This window comes from Accipiter gentilis, chromosome 3 (genome assembly GCF_929443795.1).
Source record: "Accipiter gentilis chromosome 3, bAccGen1.1, whole genome shotgun sequence".
Classification (NCBI taxonomy): domain Eukaryota; kingdom Metazoa; phylum Chordata; class Aves; order Accipitriformes; family Accipitridae; genus Astur; species Astur gentilis.
The window spans coordinates 42,520,161-42,539,346 of NC_064882.1; the positions used below are offsets into that span (position 1 = coordinate 42,520,161).

The following is a 19,186-nucleotide window of genomic DNA, read 5'->3' on the forward strand; positions in this document are numbered from 1 at the left end:
GCTGTCTGCTGGTTGCTTTCAAAGTGTTCGTTAGCAAAGTCCGATCAACCAGCGTTAGCAGGAGCAAACGAAAAGCACCCGTGAGCTGTGCCACGGGTGAACAGAGAGGAGAGACAAGAAGATCCCAGAGCATCTTTCCAGCCCATCTGAATTCCTTTGGTACACCAGCCCCGGTGCCCCTGGTGCAGAGCCAGCCGTGGTGTTTGCCCTGCTCAGCACCCTTTGAGAAATGCTCAGCACGCTGCAGAATCTGGCCCGGTCCTTTTGCCAGCCTTTGGATCACGGAAAAATATTAAAGTCATGGTCTGTCACAGGAAAGAAATGTCTGTCTTGCAGTGCAAGCCCACGTCCATCCCATGCAATGTCCTTCCTGGGTCACATCCAGGCAGGGCTCAGCATCGTGCAGAGGAGGGTCCGTAGCTTCTCCCTGCCTGCTCGAGACGGGGGGGAGCCAGCGGGATTTACTGCCTGTGGACGCGAAGCCACAGCCTCCTCCGCAGACCTGGGGAGAGATGGTGTCCGTCAGCCCCGGGACCTCCTCCTAGGTCCCCATCCTGCTCCCAGGCTGTCCCGGGGCTTGACCCCCCTGATGGTCCCCCGGGGCTGGCAGCATGCTTACGGTGGAGGCGGTGGGCGGTGGGGACCAGGCTCAGCAGGAGGACCAGGATGCTGGTGGCCAGGGGGACCCAGACCAGGGGGCTGCAGGCACCTGGAAAGCAGGAGGAGACACGGTGTGGATGCTCAGCACCCAGCATCATCCTGCCCTGGCAGCTTTAGGGGATGGAGCGTGGGGTGGGAAAGGGAGAAAAGAAGTCAGGTCCTTAGAGGACGGGTGGAGGACATGACCATCGCTCTGGGGTATCCTTTGGAGGATGCTTTACACCTGAAGGCATTGCAGGGAACTTAGCTATGAGTCACGATAACCTAAATGGAAATATATTCTGGCCCCTAAAGCCTTGTATATCCCAGGGAACCACTCCTAAAGGCAGAGGTCAGCTCCATCCAGAGCACTGGCTCTGGGTGGACCCAGATGCCCACCCTGCAGGGTCACGTTGTGGTTGCCCCCACCCCAGGACAAACTCCAGCTGAACCCTGGGGACCCCAGAAACTCTGCAAACCCCTTCTCCAAGGCTGCCTGAGCCCACCCGGTGCCGTACCTTTCTTGTCAGCATCTTTGCTTTTGGTTATGCACTGCACGGGCTTTTTGGAGAGCGGTGCCTGAGTGGTCTTCGGAGGCAGAGGCAGAACATCAACTGGTGGATAAAGAGGAGAAGAGGATGGTCGATATGGCACCGAGTGCAGTGGTGATCTCAAACAGCAGGCAAGAAGGGCTGGAAATTTTGGCTTTTAAAATGAGCCCCATCCAGCGACCCCTGCAAAGGGCTGGGTTATCTGGAGGGGCTAGGAGCTTGACCTGATCGTCTCGGTGGCCACAGAAGTTGCCACCAGCTTGTAAAAGCGTTAATAAAGCAAAGTACTAGGCAAACAAGGGCAGAAGGCTGAGGCAGAGAAAAAGGAAACTTCTTTGAGCTACATTTACTGCCAGGTACCATCTCATCAGCGTTGCACAAAATCACAGGTAGCAGGAGATTTCAGTAGCACTGGAAGGTTTTAAAGGATCCCTGGATCTTTTCCGTATTCAGATTGCTCTAATCTTTGCTCAAAATTAGATTTTTTTTTTTTTTTCCTGATAAAACAAGGGCAGGATTTATTATGGTGTATCTAAGTTACAATGGAGCACATACATCTCTGTAAAGTTGGTCAGGAAAATATCCCACTAATGTTGTCAAATAGCTGTACACCTGACCGCTCAAACCCCACTTATTCAAAACTTTGGGTGATTGAAAACTATTTTTTTTTCTGCTTCTATCCGGCACTGAAATTCCTACGGAAACCACTGTTCTTTTACATGGAAAGATGAGACATCAGGTGACTGGGATTTATCTGGACAACTTCTCCTTTTCTTTATAATAAACTTAAAGAAAAGGAACTTAAAAGACAATTCGTTTTATCATGTGTACTAAATGAAAAAAAAAAGAAAATACCCAGCAAGGCCTGAGTAATCTCAAAACACCTGTTGGTGTTTAGTTTTAAATTGGACTGTCCTTGATCATGCTGAATTTCAACCCTGTTTTTCATCCTTTGCTTTGCACATAGATATGTGCCCAGTTGATAAAAACCAGTTCTCACTTATCTCAAACCAGCTTTTCTTTGAGCCGGCAAGAAATCAAAAGGAATTTCTCAGCCAGCTCAAGGTGAAGGGCTTATCTGCAAAAAAAACCCAAACCAAAACCAGAAAGGTTGGGACACAGGAGATGCTTTAGAGCCAGCAGCCATAGCTGCATCTTGGTTAAATAAGTTATTTGTTTCCCTAAAAGTCTGCAAAAGAAGAGCTGAATCCTACTTCAAACGCATTGGTTTTTCTATACCACCTCCTGCTTGGTGGTCAAGGGGAAAATGCTGCTGTCTGACCCGGGGTCTGTAAAGCATCATTCCCTCAGTGGCACCCACAGATCGCTCTGATTTCTGGCTGGAGCTCCCCAGTGATGGTTGGTTGTGAGCTTTGAGGAATAAATCCCAATTCATTCCTTTATGTGAAGGACAGGCCTGAAACCTGCAGTCAGATCCACCCCAGTGATGCGAGGGGTGATGTCCTCTGGCCTTGATGCTGCTTTTGCCGCTTGGAGGAAAGGTAAGGAAAAACCGGGATCGGAGCAGGGCACACATCCAGCCTCTCATCCAACGTACTACAGCGGTTGAGGAAAATGCAGGGCATGGCAATACTGGGGGCTGAGCATCTTCCCATGGAAATCCTAAGATGCTAGGACCAATGCGGTGCTCGAGGCATGACCACAGCAGAGCAATTGCCGGTGGCAAAAGGACTGTCACATGCAGCTGACCTAAAATGTAGCTATTTTCTGTATTTTCTGCCTTATCTGGTCCCATAGGTCTCTTCGGAAAAACCCCAGAGCCCTCACCCTGCACCTCAAAATTTCAAAGGGTCTACCAACATGCATCACCCCTCACCCTGGGGACCTCATCACAGCCTGCCGGTGGCACATTTTGGAGCCCGGGGGGTGATGCTTACCCACACTGAGCTGCGTCCCGCTGCCCAGGAGGAGCTGGGAGGACTGGGAGATGGAGCAGTAATAGGTGCCGTTGTCCGAGGCGTGGAGGTTACTGATGTGCAGGCTGTAAGAGCTGCGGGAACCTGCCCCAGGGACACTAAACTTGGCCTCACTGACGTTTGCGCCGTATATGGCTTTGCCAAATGGGCTGGAAAATACCAAGAACTCGAAATTTTGCTTCTCCTGGCTCCAGCGGTACCAGTACAGCCCAGCATGCTCTGTCTTCAGCTCACAGAGGATTTCTGTTTTATTGTTAGTTTGGGCTAAGATACGGCGTGGAGTCTTGGATAGAAGTAGATTTGTAGAGAAACCTAAGAAAAAAGACACGGATACAGAGTTATTTTCTTTTCATTGATGTTCTTCCATGCTAAGTACAGATTTTCTTTGTGGACTTAATAAGGTCAAGTAGTCACAGCGCAGGGGATCATACAAGCAAGAAACAGGAGCATCTTTATCAGGAACCTCAACCCATAGTCCCTCAGAGGCCTTTTTGGGTTGCCCAGCTATTTTTTGGTCAAGCCTAGTTATACAGGTAGATTTTTTGCCCCATAAACACTCATCTAGGGAGGAGGCTCAGTGGCAGGGAGAGAGACGGAGGGATGATTTTGACGGTGTCCCCAGGGCTGTATGCACAGGGAAGGGCATCGCCACCTGCTCCTGCAGATGTCCCTCTCCCATCCTCCCTTTTCTCTCTCATTTTTCAGAGAGGCTTCACCTCTCTTTCAACAGATTTTTTTGGAGCCTCTAAACTTATTTGCCAGATTTTTGTTCTAACAGAAGCAACACTGACAAACTTCAGATGGCATCTCAGATACAGAAAAAGACCAAAAAACATGCAAAACATCTCAAAATGAGCCAGTTTGATATTAGTTTTCAGACGACATGAGTTTTGTATGAATTTTGAGACCTGGGAAGGAAAGGGAGTGAGCGGTAGCGGTGGGGTTGAAAGCTTCGGTTTGGCATCGCATCGCTGTGTTTGGGCTTTGCAGCTTTTGTAGAAATTATCTATCTGAATCGTGTTTGGCCCAGGCAGATGTGAGCGGTGTCTGTGAGCGAGGATGCGTCCTTGTGAAAAGAATAACAGGTGACTCGTGATCCTTTCTGTTCAGCAAACAGTCCTACAAAGCTGCAGATAACCTGAGACCGAGTGAAAAACAGCCCTGTGGAGATAAGGATGCTCTCGCTTCCCCCGTCTCTTTCCCAGGCGTGTTTTAAAGCTGTGTGAAAAGCTCAACAAAACACATTTTTTGGCTTTTCAAACCTTACAATATCCCTATTCCTTCAAAATCCCAAAGCTGCTTACCGTAGTTGTTGCAAACAGCCTCGTGCAGCCCTGCCAAGCCAGGGGTGCGGGAATGGGTTCGCATGACCACAACAAAAACACCTGAAGCCATCCTCGTTGGCCCATGGCCCTGATGTCCCCCATGTCCCTGATGGGGACAGGCAGAGGAGAGGGCTCTGGTGACTGACACGGGTCCAGAGCCTTCCTCTGTCCCTGCACCGATGACCCCATCGGCTGCCGGCACGCTGCGGAGACGAGCAGGGTTCAGCCCTAATATTGCAATGCCAAAATTCAGGCATTGGCACAGCAGCCGCAGCTTTTCACCACATCCTCTGGTGCTGTGACAATATAAATGCTTCCTTTGTTATTAAAATACAAATTTCCAGGTTTTGGAGTGCAATCCTCTCAAACTTCTCTCTGGCAAACACCTGTGTGGTTTTTTTTTTTTTAGGGGATGAATGTGTGGGGCCATGGACATCGTGGCTTCAGGGTCTCCTTGGCTGCCCTGAGGTCTGGCTCCGCTGGGCATGGGAAACTTAAGCCCCCAAGGAAAACCTTTTCCTCGAGCTGTGGGAGAGATTATTAGATGAATCAGAACGGATGAGAAGGGATCCCGGGAAATTCTCAGCTCAGCTCTGAGCCAGTGGTCAAGCTCCAGTGGGGTGAGCTGGGATGGAGCCAGAGCAGAAAAATCTCATCCTCTACCACCCCTTCATCCCCCAAAACCTCCCTGTGCCCTTCCCCAGTGTATATTCTCACAGAGGAACGTGGACAATCAGGGTCGGATGGGTTTGTTTCCACGTGCTTGCCAGACCAGCCTGCAGCAGCTCAAAAACGGTCCCTTTCCCCTTTGCACGTGCAGAGCAAACTCTAAATTATTGGGGTTTTCTCAGCGGGGACTCCTCCGTATAGATCTATAGGATAGTACTACCTGTATATAGGTGTCGATCAAGCGCCTTGGGCTGTTTGCTGCCAGATAGGCCATGTTATGCCGTGGCTGGATGACCATCACAGGACACAAACAAAACACCCTGCAGTCCTGGCAGCCTCTAGTGAGGATGCTGAGCAGCTGTGGACCAGCTTTGGGCATTATCCCAGGGGACCAGCTTGAGCTGCCACCCTAATATATACATTTAATGGGTGTTTCAAGCTCTCAACTTTTTCCACCTAAGAACCGATGGCACAATTTGTCCTGTAAAGCGTAATTCTACCACTTTGCCATGACATCAACTGTATATATTCAGTCCAGACCTCCTGCAACCTGTCTGCAATAAGTAGAAGGCAGCATGGTTTTATAACACACTGATTCCAGCTGTGGCCCTTGGGAAATGTTCAGTCTTTGGATCGATTTAGAAGAAGATTTGAGGGGATGTTTGCTGTCTTCATGTTATACAGGCAGCGTAGAGAGGTGCTACTTTAACTTCTCCATCAGCAGCTTCCCACAGTCCGTCTGCACTGAAAGAGTGCAGTAAAAACAAACTCTGCAGTGTCTATACCACTATAAATTGCACTATAAACAGAATAGAATAGAGTAGAATAGAATAGAATAGAACAGAATAGAATATTTCAGTTGGAAGGGACCTACAATGATCATCTAGTCCAACTGCCTGACCACTTCAGGGCTGACCAAAAGCTAAAGTATGGTATTGATGACATTGTCCAAAATTATGGGTTGAAAGGTAGTAATATCCTGTAGCTCTATACTACGCCTGTATATTTAAACCTCCATCATCCAGACGCTGTGCAATGAATCCCACGTGCTGGAGTGGGCTGGAGAAGAGGCTCCAGTGTGATTTTAGGTGCCCTCAACCCTTAAAAGATGTGTCCCTCTTACCTGGGATCTGCAGGTAGATGCAGAGATGGAGCCACAGCCGGGCCATGGCGGTGGAGCCAACAGCGGAGGGGTTTTGTGCCAGTTCCCGCTTTCCACACACAGTCACCTCTTGGTTGTGGGGCTAGCTTCACCCCAGGAGGTTCTCGTCCGTCTGGGTACAGATGTCTCGCCGATGGTTGCCAAAAAGCATCTGCCGCGGCAGCGCCCGGAGCCTCAGCCCAGCAGCTGCTTCTGTGCTGAGCGCCCAAACCAGGTGTGCGCCAGGGTGGCAGCCCCACGCACTGCACGAGATCCCCTGAAATCCCCTTTAGGAAGCAAAATATGAAAGCTTGATTTTTAATTATGATTTCTTCATATTTCATCACCTAGCTTTTTTCCGCCTTCTTTTAATCTAGTCCCGTGCAATTAAAAAATGACAAATGTAGGAGCTTGGCATCAAAAATAAAAGCAGGAAAGGATGAATTTTGGCTGGTTTCTCCTCTGCCGAAATAAAAATGCATTCAAAATAAGGAAAAGATGCAATGTGAGCCGTGGGGTTGTTTTCTTCAGCAGAATCTTTAGCAGGAGGTGTTTTTCTCCAGGCCTGGAAAATGCTGAACGCCAAACTAGCTCACCATAAAGCAGAGGCGTGAGGCATCACAGAAAACTTTGAAGCCAAGAGCAAGAATCCTCAAACAAGTTTAGTGGCTGAAAAGCCACAAAAGAAAGGAAATTCTGGTGGGGCTCCCCACCTTGCAGTGGGCGCTGCTTTGGTAGCTGTGACAGTGCCTGGCTCATGTGCAGAAATATTTAAATGATAGACAAAATACCAGAGTGGCTTTGAAATGTCTTTGGGAGGAAGAGGTTTGAAGGACTCGGGGTTTAGGATTGAAAGAGTGGAATACGTGATGTGAAATTACAGGGGTGAACTGATGTCAGCAGCCTTCAGTATTTCCATGTCTGGAAAAAAAAAATTTACATTATTTATTATTTTTATTTATTCACTGCCCCCTTGACTGCCAAATGGGGTTTGGTTTTCTTTTATGCCCTACTTGTGCAGATGCTCATGGTCCTTACAAAGTCTCAGCATCTCCCTGGGGCTGGCTCCCTGGTGAGGGGGGATTTCCTGGGGGGGGGGTGTCTCACGTCGGGGGCACTGAGAAACCTCCCCTGGGGTTTGAGTTGGCGGGCAAATCAGAAAAACGATTTTGCATCTCATGCAGTGCAATTTTTTTGGTCCATTTTGCACCAGATTTTTCCATGCTGCTGTAACACATACCCTCCGCATTTCTGTTTGAAATAGTTTCCTGCTCAAAGCAGGCTGCTAACCACTAAAAGCCTTGTGACGAAGGGCTCCGCTGCTAAAATTTAGGGTCAGCTGAATCGCTCCTTAACTCTTTGCTGGCAGAGAAAGTAATTTCAGTGCTTTCAAATGCATTTCAGTGCTTTCAAGGGCTCGTTTTCAGAGCTGAGCCCCCGGCTTCTCCCCTCCTTACCTCCTGCTTGCCTTTCCCCTCGCTCCCACATTGGGACCTCTCCAGAACTGGGTGTAGGCACCTCTTTTTTTTGGGGAGAAGGGGAGTGGGTTTGCTTAATATGAGAAATGCCACTGCAAGCGAATTTTCCCTTTATCCCCGTGGTGAAGTCGGTGAGCTGAGCTCGATGTCCCTGACTGCTGCAATGGCTGCATCCCCCTTTTCTCACTGCTGCTGTCACCTGGAGCATCTTCTGGCCTCCTGGCCAAGACCAAAGTGCTCCCAGAGGTGGCTTGTGTCACCATTGCAACCTTGGACATAGGGTACGGTACGCTGGGTGACACTGGGTTGTCTAAGCAGGTATTTTGGCTTGGGAGGATTCCCCAGGCCACTATCACAGCTTTAGGGATGCTTGCCTGCAGTGCTTTTACCTATAGGGTGTCTCCTATGGAAAGAAAAAAGGAATATTTGCAATGTAAAAGCATAGTGTGTGTGCTGGAAGAGGGATTAATTTTCAATTTTTTTTTTAAGCTGCTGTTTATACGCCGTTGAGCTATTTACTGGCAGTCAAGCTGTTCTCAGGACTGGATGGTGCTCCTACAAGAAAACATTTTGGAGATGGAATGCCTTTGTCTGGCAGCATATCTCCGACAAAAATAAAAGCACTGTGGGAATGTGCAGGCGAGCAGGTGCTGTTTATAACATCCCCACATTGTTTGGGGCTGCTGTTCTGGGAAGAAAATTGGGGAGGAAAAAACGGTGTTAGTTGAACTATCTGTTAGTACAAGCAAGATCTGTTGGTGACCTTGCTGGGGTACAGCGGCTCCTCATCACGAGTGTTTGGCTCACAGCCGGGGCAAGATTTGGGAGATGGCTGAATTTTAGTGTATTAGTGTTATTCGGCTGCACAATTCTTAGGGGGAATTTATTCTTTTTCTGAAAGGAAAGACAACCATCCCGATCCCCAGCCCAGCCACCTCCCTGCCCCATCTTGGTGCTCTCCTGTGGGTCTCCTCCTCGCACATTCCAGGGGGACATAGCCCCTCTTCTTTTTCTCAGCCCACATTTCATGCACCTCACCACACCGACACTAATTCCCTGTGCTTTCACCAGCTTTGTTACATTTTCATCTCCTAATTTTCTGCCTATGTTGGGTTTCTTACAGCAAAGTATTTGCTCTCAGGGGGTTGGAGCAAAGCAATGGGGCAGGAGAAAGTGGTCTACAGACAAGAAGCAAGACCTCTCTGGGGTTTCATCTCTGCTAAACTCCCATGTTGCAGCAGAGGCAATTGCAGCTGGGCTGTAAATGCCAGGCTGGAGGAACAGTTGTCATAAAAAATAAGGAAAAATCTGTTCCCGCTGTGCTTTCTGGGATACAAGGGCTGATTTTGGGGATCAGGGAGGACTGCTCAGTCTGAAGTCTGGTCCAACACAGCCAGTACTGCAGGACCTAGAAATAAGGGCCCACTGGGGATAACGGGCTGCTGGATGGAAACTCCCCAGGACTCAAGCAGCCACGGGTGAACAATTTTTTGCTTTTAATTTTTTTTTAAATGATTTTATTCCAGGGAAGGGTGTAGCTTCTGGAGTATTTCATTAGGGGGAAAAGCAGCAATGAAAATCATAGCATTTTCACTGGGTACTACCTTTTTCTTAGTGTAATAGCAGAAACAAAATCAAGTGGGTCAAGTTTTCTTTTCTAAACTGCTCTGAGCTAAGATGTGGTTTGTAGGGTGAGGTTGGGGGGGTCTGTCTGCCTCTGCAGGTGCAGATTTACAGCTGTACTTCAGCTGATGCAATTTCACAGTTGAGGCTCCTGACATGTCGCGGGATCCCCCCAAGGTATACGCCAGCGTGCAGTGGGCTGGTTTGCGGTGTGGAAAAATGCTGCTTTTGAAGTCCAGAAGCCAAAACGGACCTAAACTACAAATTTTATGAATTTTCCTGCCATCTCGTCTCTCCCCAGCAAGCAACCTGTGCTTGGAGGGGGAGTTTTGGGGCACCGTGTGTGTTACAGGTGTCAGGTGTGAGCCCCATGTGCGATCCCCCCCCCCCCCAAAAAAAATCCAGGTGCTTACGGTGTGCGCAGCAAGCGAGGAGGCCTTGGGGGGACTTTGGGAGGATGGATGCTGAGGGGAGAGGCTCCAGCTCTCCCTCTTCAGGGCACTTGGTGTAAGCAGAGGGTAGAATGAGCAAGCTGTGACTAATTCTGGGCCCTGCCAAAAAAGATAAGGGGCAGAGCAGCTGCTGCCATGTGATGCCAGCCTCCCTAATCAGTGCCAAAGAGGATAAGGAAAGACAAGGAAAGTGTCCTTGGGAAGGCAGGGGGAGGGATGCGGCACCTGCAGGCGGACAAGGCACCGAGGACGTAAGCAGAGGCCAAACAACAACCTGCCAGGGGTATAAAAATCCACCGGAGCGAGACCTCGCAACCACCTTGACTTTAAAGGTGTTGAATCTACGGGAGCTCTGCAGCAACCGTCTCCAGGTGCCCGGGACTGCCAGGACATCCAGCCAAGGATTGGTGAGATCTTATTATTGGGGTCGTACTACGCCTCTGCTTCGCTTTGCCTCTTCCCGCACCCCCTTCCCCGTCCCCTTCCCCGGGAGCCGGCGGGTCGCGGCGGCGGTCCGCTCGGCCGCGGCCACCCATCCCCAACCTTCCCCTTCCCTTGCTACCACGCTTAGGCATCCCCCCGGGGAGGCTTTTCGGAGGGGTGGGTCGCAGCCTTCCTCTGCGGGTGGTGTTGGTGTTACGGTAGTTTTGCCCTGAGACGGAGCTGTCTCTGATCTCGTTCCCCTCACCATGATGACCGACATCGTTAGCAACTGGAAGTTGGAGCAGTTTGTGCTCCAGAAGTGTCTCCCCCCGATTTGGTCTCCGGGGTCGTTCCAGGGCCCGGAGGCGTACCAGCAGCTGTGCCAGCAGTGGGAGAGCTGGTCGGAGGAGACCAAAAAGCCCAAACCCACAAACAAGTGCAAGAAGCGAGCGGCTTTGCAGGGTTTGTTGATGGTGGGCAGGGAGTTGTCCAAATTGCTGAAGGAGGCTCTTGAGAGCGTGCAGAAGTTGGAGCAGGCTAAGGGTGAGCTCAAAATGCAGGTGGACAACCTGCAGGCAGAGGTGCAGGGTTTGTGCGGGGACTCTCTGCGGAGCGCGGTGGAGATCACCCGGCTGGAGAGCAAGCTGGGTTACGAGAAGCTGAAAACGGAGGAGCTAGAGAAGGAGGTTGGCAAGTGGATCGGGGAGACTCACGACGCGCAGAGCGCGGTGCGGGCGGTCCTGCAGGACGTCCAGAGGGACCGGGGCACTGGCCCCGATCACAAGGTGTGCCATGCCAAGATCCAGGAGCTGCAGGCGGAGTTGGGGGTGTCAAGGGGCATCGTGGCTGCCATCCAAGGCAAGAGGAGCCGGTTTGGGAATGGGGAGGGGGAGGACTCCCTGGACCCGCACCCGCCTCACTACGACTACGAGGATGATGTGTGGGGTGCCAACGGCCCCACCAGGCCATCCCCCTACGCTCCTCTGCGGGAGGAGATGTGCCACCTGCAAGGAGGGGAGGTGGAGGCTTCCAAAATAAAAAAGAGCCCCCCCGATGAGCCGGTCAGCCATGCCCCGCTCCAGGCCATAGACACCAACAGGGCCATGCTCTGGTTTACCCCTGAGCAGCTCAAGACGGTGGGGAAGATGCTGGGGCCGTTGACAAAGGAGACAGCGGTCAACTGGCTGTCCAGGGCTCAGCGGCTGCCCAGGTGCCAGAGTGGCAACTCGGTGAGCGACCTGATAGATATTGTGAGAAAGTGCATGAAACCGGACGATTTTGCGGTGCTGCCGGGGGACGTGCAGATGGGCAATGTGCAGGATATCAGGGATGTCCAGTTGGCCGTGCTGAAGGTGTTCTTCCCAGAGGTCAACCCCTTAGTGCTCTTCCACCAGGAGAAGCAAAACCCCGAGGAGCGGCCGGACGCCTATGTTAACCGTAAGAAGATGCTCTACCAGATGGCCGGGCTGCCTGGCTCAAAGGAGTCCCCCCTCAATTTTGACAGGCCCGAATTCAAGGAGCCGCTGGTGGTAGGGCTGACCCCCCCGTTGCGGGTGATTGCTGGTGGGGATGCGGCCAGAAAGCCGCTGTCAGAGCTGGAGCAGATCTTGACCCAGAATTTTGAGCTGCAAAAGCAGGCATTCCCGGGGTACATGCTGGGGGGGAAGAAAGGGAAAACCTCAGCCATGTCCTTCCAAAATGCGGGGATGAGAAAAATGCAAGGAGACAACCGAAAAGATCTCGATGGCAAGGGCGGTTTGGGGAAGGAGAACCAGCAGGGGCTGAGGTTTCAGAAGTCCAACCCTTGGCGGGCTGAGCTGAGGAAGCGCTTGATAAAATACGAGAAGCAGGAGGATATCGATGGCTTGCCGGATGCGGAGCTCTTCCGAAAACTGGCCCTGCACGAGGCCAAAAAGCACAGCAGCTCCAACCCGATTGACCCGGGGTCTAAGGCTCAGCAATAGGGCTGCCAGGCACCTGCATCGCCCCTTTTTGTGGCACCGATTAAGACCGATTCATGGGGGCGCCTGATAGTTGATACAACTATTGGAGGAGGGGTGCTTGGACAAGTGATGTTAATTGACACTGGTGCCTCTTATTCGATTCTGAGTATGACACCCGGCGAAGCCGGGCTCTTCCGAACTTGCGAAATTATTGAATTGACAGGGCCGAACGGCCAAAAATCCTCAGTGCCGTTCACAGGGCCTGTACCCTTTGAAATTGGGACTGCCAAAGGGTCTGAAAAATTTGGGAAAATGGAAATTAAGGGAAAGCCAGGGATTTTGGCAATCTCTGCGCTGACAAAGATGGGGGTGGTGGTGGACCTGGCAAACCAAGCGCTATTACACTGCCCCCAAAGTGATGTACCCATCATCCCGGCAAGCCACAGGGTGATGGCGGTGAAAGCCCCCGAGCTCCTGGTCCACCCTCAGTGGGAGCCCCGGGTGAAGCGGGTCACAGAGCAGTTCCCCCAGGTCTGGGCAAGGAACAAGCTAGACTGTGGGCAGATCGATGCTGTCGTGGCAGTCAAAGGGCCAGATCCCCCTCCTCAGCCACAGCCCCGATACCCGTCTGAGGCTGAGGATGGCTTGTGGGACACAGTCAAAACCTTGCTGGAGCAGGGGGTGCTGGTGGAGCAGCAGAGTAGTACCAGTAACGCCCCGGTGTGGCCCCTGCGGAAAGCTGACGGGAAAACGTGGAGGCTGACGGTCGACTTCAGCGCCCTGAACCGTGTCACCCCACTGCGGTCCTCCGCGGTGGCCAAGTACCCCAACATCATGGCAGCCATCTCCCGGGGGTCCGAGTGGTTCTCGGTGCTCAGCTTGACCAGCCCGTCCTTCGCCATCCCCTTGCATCCCGACTCCTGGCACAAGTTTGCCTTCACCTTTCGAGGACGGCAATTTGCCTTTGCCAGGGTCCCCCCGGGCTTTCACAATGCCCCCGCCATCTGCCACATGCATGTGGCGAGGATGTGGGAGAAGCTCGGTCACCGGGACAGCGTGCTGTCCTGTGCCGGTGATGTCCTCATCCACACCCGGACGAAGGAGGAGAACCTGGAGGTGCTGGCGGAGGTGCTGGAGGCTGTCCAGAAGACAGGCTTCAGGATCAGCCCCATGAAGGCCCAGCTGTGCTGGAAGGAGGTATCCTACATGGGGGTGACCCTGGGGGAGGACGGGCTTTCTCTGGAGAAGCAGAGGGTCGAGCTAATACAGAAGGTGTCGGCGCCGGCCGATGCCACCACCCTGAGGTCCTTCCTGGCTCTCCTGAGGTTCTCCCGGGAGTTTGTTGAGGGTTATGCGGAGAAAGCTGCCCCCCTCTGCCACCTCCTGAAGAAGGACATCCCCTGGCAATGGGGACCAGAGCAGGACGAGGCGGTGAAAATCTTAAAGGAGAGTGTGGCAGAAGCCCCCACGCTGGCGCATCCCCGGTGGGACAGACCCTACGTCCTGCAGCTGGTCAGCACGGGGAAGGGGCTGCGGGCCACCCTGAGCCAGCAGCAGGATGCCCACCTCCTTCCCATTGCCCACACCTCGCGCCTCCTGACACCGGCCGAGCAGCAGTTCACCGACTACGAGAGGGAGGTGTTAGCCTTGACCTGGGCCCTGCAGCACTGGGAGTACCTGGTGGGGTCGTCCCCGGCGCTGCTGAAGACCTCCCGTGCCCCGGCGAGGTACCTCTTGTCAGGCAAGGGGGACGAGGGTCCCCTGTGCTGCCCCAGGATGGCCAACTGGGTGTTGGCGTTGACCGACAAGGAGGTCCCCGGGGAGGTCGGGGAGCCCTCGTCTGGCACCTTCAGGGTGGTAATTAGTGGAGAGAGGGACAGGGAGGAGCCGGGGGGCCCCCCAGCTGAGCCCAAGCCGCGGCGGGCACCCCTTTTTGAGAGCAGCCTCAGCCTGGAGGAGGCCAAGGAGAAAGGCTATGTTGTGTGGTTTGTAGATGGGTCCAACTACCACGAGGAAGGGGTGTCCTACACGGGCTACGCTGCCATCAACTGGGGCACCGGGCAGGTGGTGAAGGGGAAGTGCCTGCCGCACTCCATCCAGGCTGCCGAGCTGGTGGCCGTGACGGCCGCCCTGGAAAACACGCCGGCAGACCGGCCGCTGGCCATATTTTCGGTCTCGGGTTGGGTGGTGCGGGCGGTGCTGGAGTGGCTGCCGCTCTGGAGGGAGAGGGACATGCAGTCCGCCGATGGCAAGCCCATCACCTACGCCAAAAAGCTGCTGTACCTTGCGAGGTTGGCGGAGCAGAGGGTGCCCCCAGCCCAGATCGTTAAGGTCAAGGCCCACAAGAAGGGAACGGAGGAAGCCAAGTGGACCAAGGAGGCAGACACCAAAGCCAAGCAGGGCGCGAAGGAAGGGCTGTTGTGGAAGGCCAGCAAGCTCGTGGAGAACGCCTCCGTGTCGGTGGCTCCCAGCAGACACTGGGAGAGTGTGGACCTGCTGGGCTTGCAGGCACAAGATCCCAGCATCCAGGAGTTAGTGCGGGGCAGGGAGTATAAAGGGTGCAAGGTGTGGAAGGATGTCTCGGGGTTAGTCCTGGCGCGGAAGGAGGGGACGGACTTCCCGGTCTGGGTGGTGCCTGAACTCGTCCGGACGGAGCTGGTGGCCCTGGCTCACGAGCAGGGGCATCTGGGGACAGACAAGACCATGGTGAAGCTGCAGGGTGCTGGGTGGTGGCCCGAAATGAGAGAGGACGTGGAGAGGTATGTCAGCAACTGCCTGACGTGCGCGGCCAACAATCCCGACGCCAAAACGGCAAAAGTCCTCCTGGGCCACCAGAGGATTTCTGGGCCGTGGAGCAAGTTGCAGATTGAGTTTATCGGCCCTTTGCCCCAGACAGCCCAAGGGAACAGGTATTGCCTAGTGATCAGCGATAACTTCACCAAGTGGGTGGAAGCGTTTCCAGCTCGAAACAACACGGCCGGCACAACCGCGAAGATCCTGGTAGAGCATGTCTTCTCGCGGTGGGGCACCCCCAAGGAGATCTACTCGGACCTCGGCCAGCGCTTCATTGGAGAAGTCACAAAAGGGGTGTGCCAAGCCCTGGGTATCAAGCAGAAACTTCACATCACGGGGCATTTCCAGAAGCCCAGCTCGGAGGAGGGGCCCAACCAACCACTGAAGACGGCACTGAAGAAGCTCGTGAACCAGCAAAGGAAGGACTGGGATAGGAAGCTCCCACTGGTCCTGCTGGCGTTACGGGGGGCCATGGCATCTCAAGCGCCTTCTCCCCAAAAGCTGCCTCCTGCAAGAGACCTGAAGCTGCCGGGACACTGGTGGCAAAGAGGGGAGCCGCCGGATGAACTGCAGCCCCGCGTGCTGATGGACAGGTGGGTCCAGGACCTCCTGAGGACGGTGTTGGCTATGTACCACCAGCTTGCCTTGGTGCAGGAGACCAACATCCCCAAGATAGATAAGCAGCTGGGAGCGCTGCTGCGCCCCGTGGAGTGGAACATGGGGGACCTGGTAACGTATCGGGGGGTTAGAGAGAAGAACCAGGTGCTGGAATCCCAATGGATGGGGCCCGTTAGGGTTGTGAACAAGGCCAGCCCCTCCATGTACCAGGTAGAAATCAGAAAGGGGGTGAAAAGGCAGGAAAAATGGCTCCATTCTTCGCAATTAAAAGCATGGAAGGGAAATTAACGGGGCTGGAAAGCCCGTCTTGCTTATGTTTTGCAGATAAAGGAAAATGGAAGGCAATTGTGACCGGCGGGAAGGGCGAACTTCGTGGCATCATCAGCCCTGTTTGCGCTGCGGGGAAAATGCTTTCAAATTTCTGGTTGCAGGATTTGCTTTGCTTTCTGGTATGTGCATAGCGCTGAGCACCCAACATGCCCAACCAATCCATCAGCATCTCAGACAAAGAGTCAGTCGTTCCCACTTAGAAAGGCACCCCAAAACATGGGCCACAGCCCAGCACAGGGTTAGGAGGTACGCAAAAGTTGAGACCGATTGGCCCTGGTCTCAAGCTCACATAAAATACACGGGAAGCATGGGTTTAAAGTCCAACAAAGGCTTAAATTTGTTAACGGTGGTTATGCATGGGACAGAGATGTACTTGGAAAATGAGTGGAACTGGGATAGCACAAACAGACTCCCGCAGCTGCTGGGGAAGGTGGGACAAGAAATAAAGGTAGGGTGCAGGGTAATTAATGGATCCACTCACCAACGGGTAACTCAAATCTCTGTAACTGAAGTAGAAACTAAAAAGAATCAGAGACAAACCTGTGGCATAGAAAAATTGGACTGTTGGTGCAATTTTACCTTGGTCCAGCCAGTCTTTGTGGTCTGCCTCTGGGCCCAGAACAGCATGGGGCTGTCCTTTAAATTCAAGATTAACACCGCGATGAGCTCCTTTGCTGCTGTTAAGATCGCAAAGTGCCATTTTTTGGCCTGGCATGCAGCCCAATATGCTGAAGTTGGCAACCAGGTAAAATTGGAAATTAAATACTCCCAGGAAAGTATAACTGATCCGATGCAAATCAATGGTTCCACCGTGACTATTGGTGCCCCTAACGGCTGCAAGTGGGTCGTGCCAGTAAACTGCCTCCGGGAAAGCAAAACGTTTCATAGATCCGAATTAGGTGCGGAGGCTTCATGGTATAATCAGGACTACGGGAACTGTCCACACCTGGTCATAAACCTCCAGGTATGGTGTCAAGGAAACCTGAGCGTCAAAATGTCTCCCGAGCTTGGAGGAAAGTGGTGGATAGGAGGCCCTGAAGGATTTAAAAAAGAGTTTACTATCATATCTGTCCTGCAACCTTTTGTTTCCAAAATAGGCCCTTATGTAGTCAAGCAAAATCACATCCAAGAGCTGTTGACCGGGCCTGTCCGATCACTGAAGAAGGTGGTGTTGTCCCTGTCCACCGTTAACATCTCATCCGTCAGACCACACTGTACCCCCTTCCTACCCACCCTCAACACTGGCTGGCAGGCATGGCTCCACAGCCGCTCCATCCAGGGGACCCGGGCCAGAAGAGACCTGCTGGCCACGGCACTGGGAGGAGGAGGCGCCGGGCTGGGGGTCCTCAACAGCATGAATGTTGAGGTCTTGGCCAACAAGTTGGAGGCTGTCACCTCAGGCGTGCAGGGCCTCCTCAACCCCCTAAATTCATCCCTGGCCAGCCTTGGGATGGGGCAGTGGCTCGTGTCAGAGGTGTTGCCCACCTGGGAACAAATAAGTGAGAAAGACCATCAGGTGCTGTTGCGAGCACTGGGCATCGAACAAAGTAACGTCTCTCTTGCTCTTAGTTGCATCCAGGCCCAGATGTGGGTGCAGAGTGTTGTTGCAGGTATCCTGAGAGATGGCGACAACGGCATCCTCCCCACTGAGATCCGAAAGATTGTGTGGGATGCGGCCACAGAGAAGGAGCGGCAGCTCCAAGCCTGGTGGAGGCTTGTCAACTTCACCCACGACCAGGTCCTCAACGCAGTCATCGCCCATGTCTTGACTGTGGCAGAGGCTCGCATCGAAAAGGTCTACCCCATCGTGGCGCTGGGCGTTAACACAAACGGGTCTGTGGTCTACCCCTTGGACCACCGCATGTGGGCGAGGGTGTCTCACGGGAAATGGCAATCGGTAGATTTGGAAGCCTGCATTTTGGAAAGGGGGCTGGGATTCATATGCGAAGATGATGCCCTTAAGGCGAGCGATGTTTGCTTTGACACCAAAGAAGGGGTGTGTCATTTTGAGATCAACCCCCAGAGCAGCAATAAAACCGTGTTAGTGTACGTAGGGAAAGGGTGCGTGTGTTTTAGAACGAGGTGTAAACACGTGCAAATTAATGAATTTTATAATCAGACCGTGTTTAACGACTCAAATATGTGTGCTTGCAATGTAGCTACTATTAGAGGCTGTGATTTTGTGTATAAGCCGCCCGTGTTTACTAGCCAGTTGCTAATCAGAAACTATACCTTGTATCGTAGTATAACCCCAACCCCCATCGGTATGGATTTGTCACTTGTAAAAGAAATGTTAGAGCATGCGGATTTACACCAGCTGTTAGAAAATGCCAAGACAGAAGCTAAAAAGATCCTAATAACTGTACATCATGATGGCAATGTTATAAAACAGGTAATGGAACGAATTAAGAGGGTGGGAGAACACCACTGGTGGGAAATTTTCTTTGGCTGGTCCCCCACGGCCACCGGCATCTTCAATATGCTGCTGCACCCCATTGTAGTTATAGTGCTAATGCAAATCTGCGTGTGCTTTGCCATGGCAGCGACTTGTTACTGGATGAGGCAGGTAAAGCTCTACATTGACAATCAGGAGAAAGGACTGCGGCTGGCCAAGAGCCTCCTACCATAGTCAAGGGCAAGACTGGGTTGGCCTCTGTGTTTGCCACCAAGAAGAACTTTTAGCTCCGCTGTTGGCTGCAACCCAGTAGGCGTTGAGCGGTGGGGACACATGCCATACCAGACCTTGATGTGAGGGATGGCCTTCTCTGTTAGAAGAGGGCCATCCGGGAGGAGAGGGCAGGCCAAGCAGCCTGCGCTTGGCATGAATCACAGAATGGTTGAAGTTGGAAGGGACCTCTTGAGATCATCTAGTCTGACCCCACCTGCTTAAGCAGGGTCACCTAGAGCAGATTGCCCAGGACTATCTCCAGCTGGGCTTCGACGATCTCCACAGATGGAGACTCCACAACCTCTCTGGGCAAACCTGTTCCAGTATTTGATTGCCCGCATAGTAAAAAAGCAAGAGTTAGCATAAGTAAGTTTTCTTTGAACCCCCCCCCTCCCCCCCCCCAAAGGCTAATGTGAAGGAATTGCTCCTGTGTGATTTAAGACTCCTTAAGCAGAGGTGAAGGGACTAAGGAAAGCCAAGGACAATGTCTTTGGAAGGAAAGAGAAGGGAACGTTAACGCCTGAGCAAGGAAAAGCACCCACTGAAGATGGCAGAGGTGTTACCAGCCTCAAAGACTTGGAAAGACGATAAAAGAT

At 52.7% G+C, this 19,186-nt stretch overlaps 1 protein-coding gene across 1 annotated transcript; it reads right to left on the reverse strand.

Annotated features, from left to right (window-relative positions):
• Window positions 1-522: 522 nt before the first annotated feature.
• Window positions 523-6,290, reverse strand: CD8B (CD8 subunit beta). The gene is given in 5 exon segments (XM_049797242.1): window positions 523-594; window positions 597-709; window positions 1,158-1,253; window positions 3,089-3,439; window positions 6,245-6,290. Coding segments are annotated over 5 exon segments (678 nt in total).
• Between the last annotated feature and the right edge of the window lie 12,896 nt (window positions 6,291-19,186).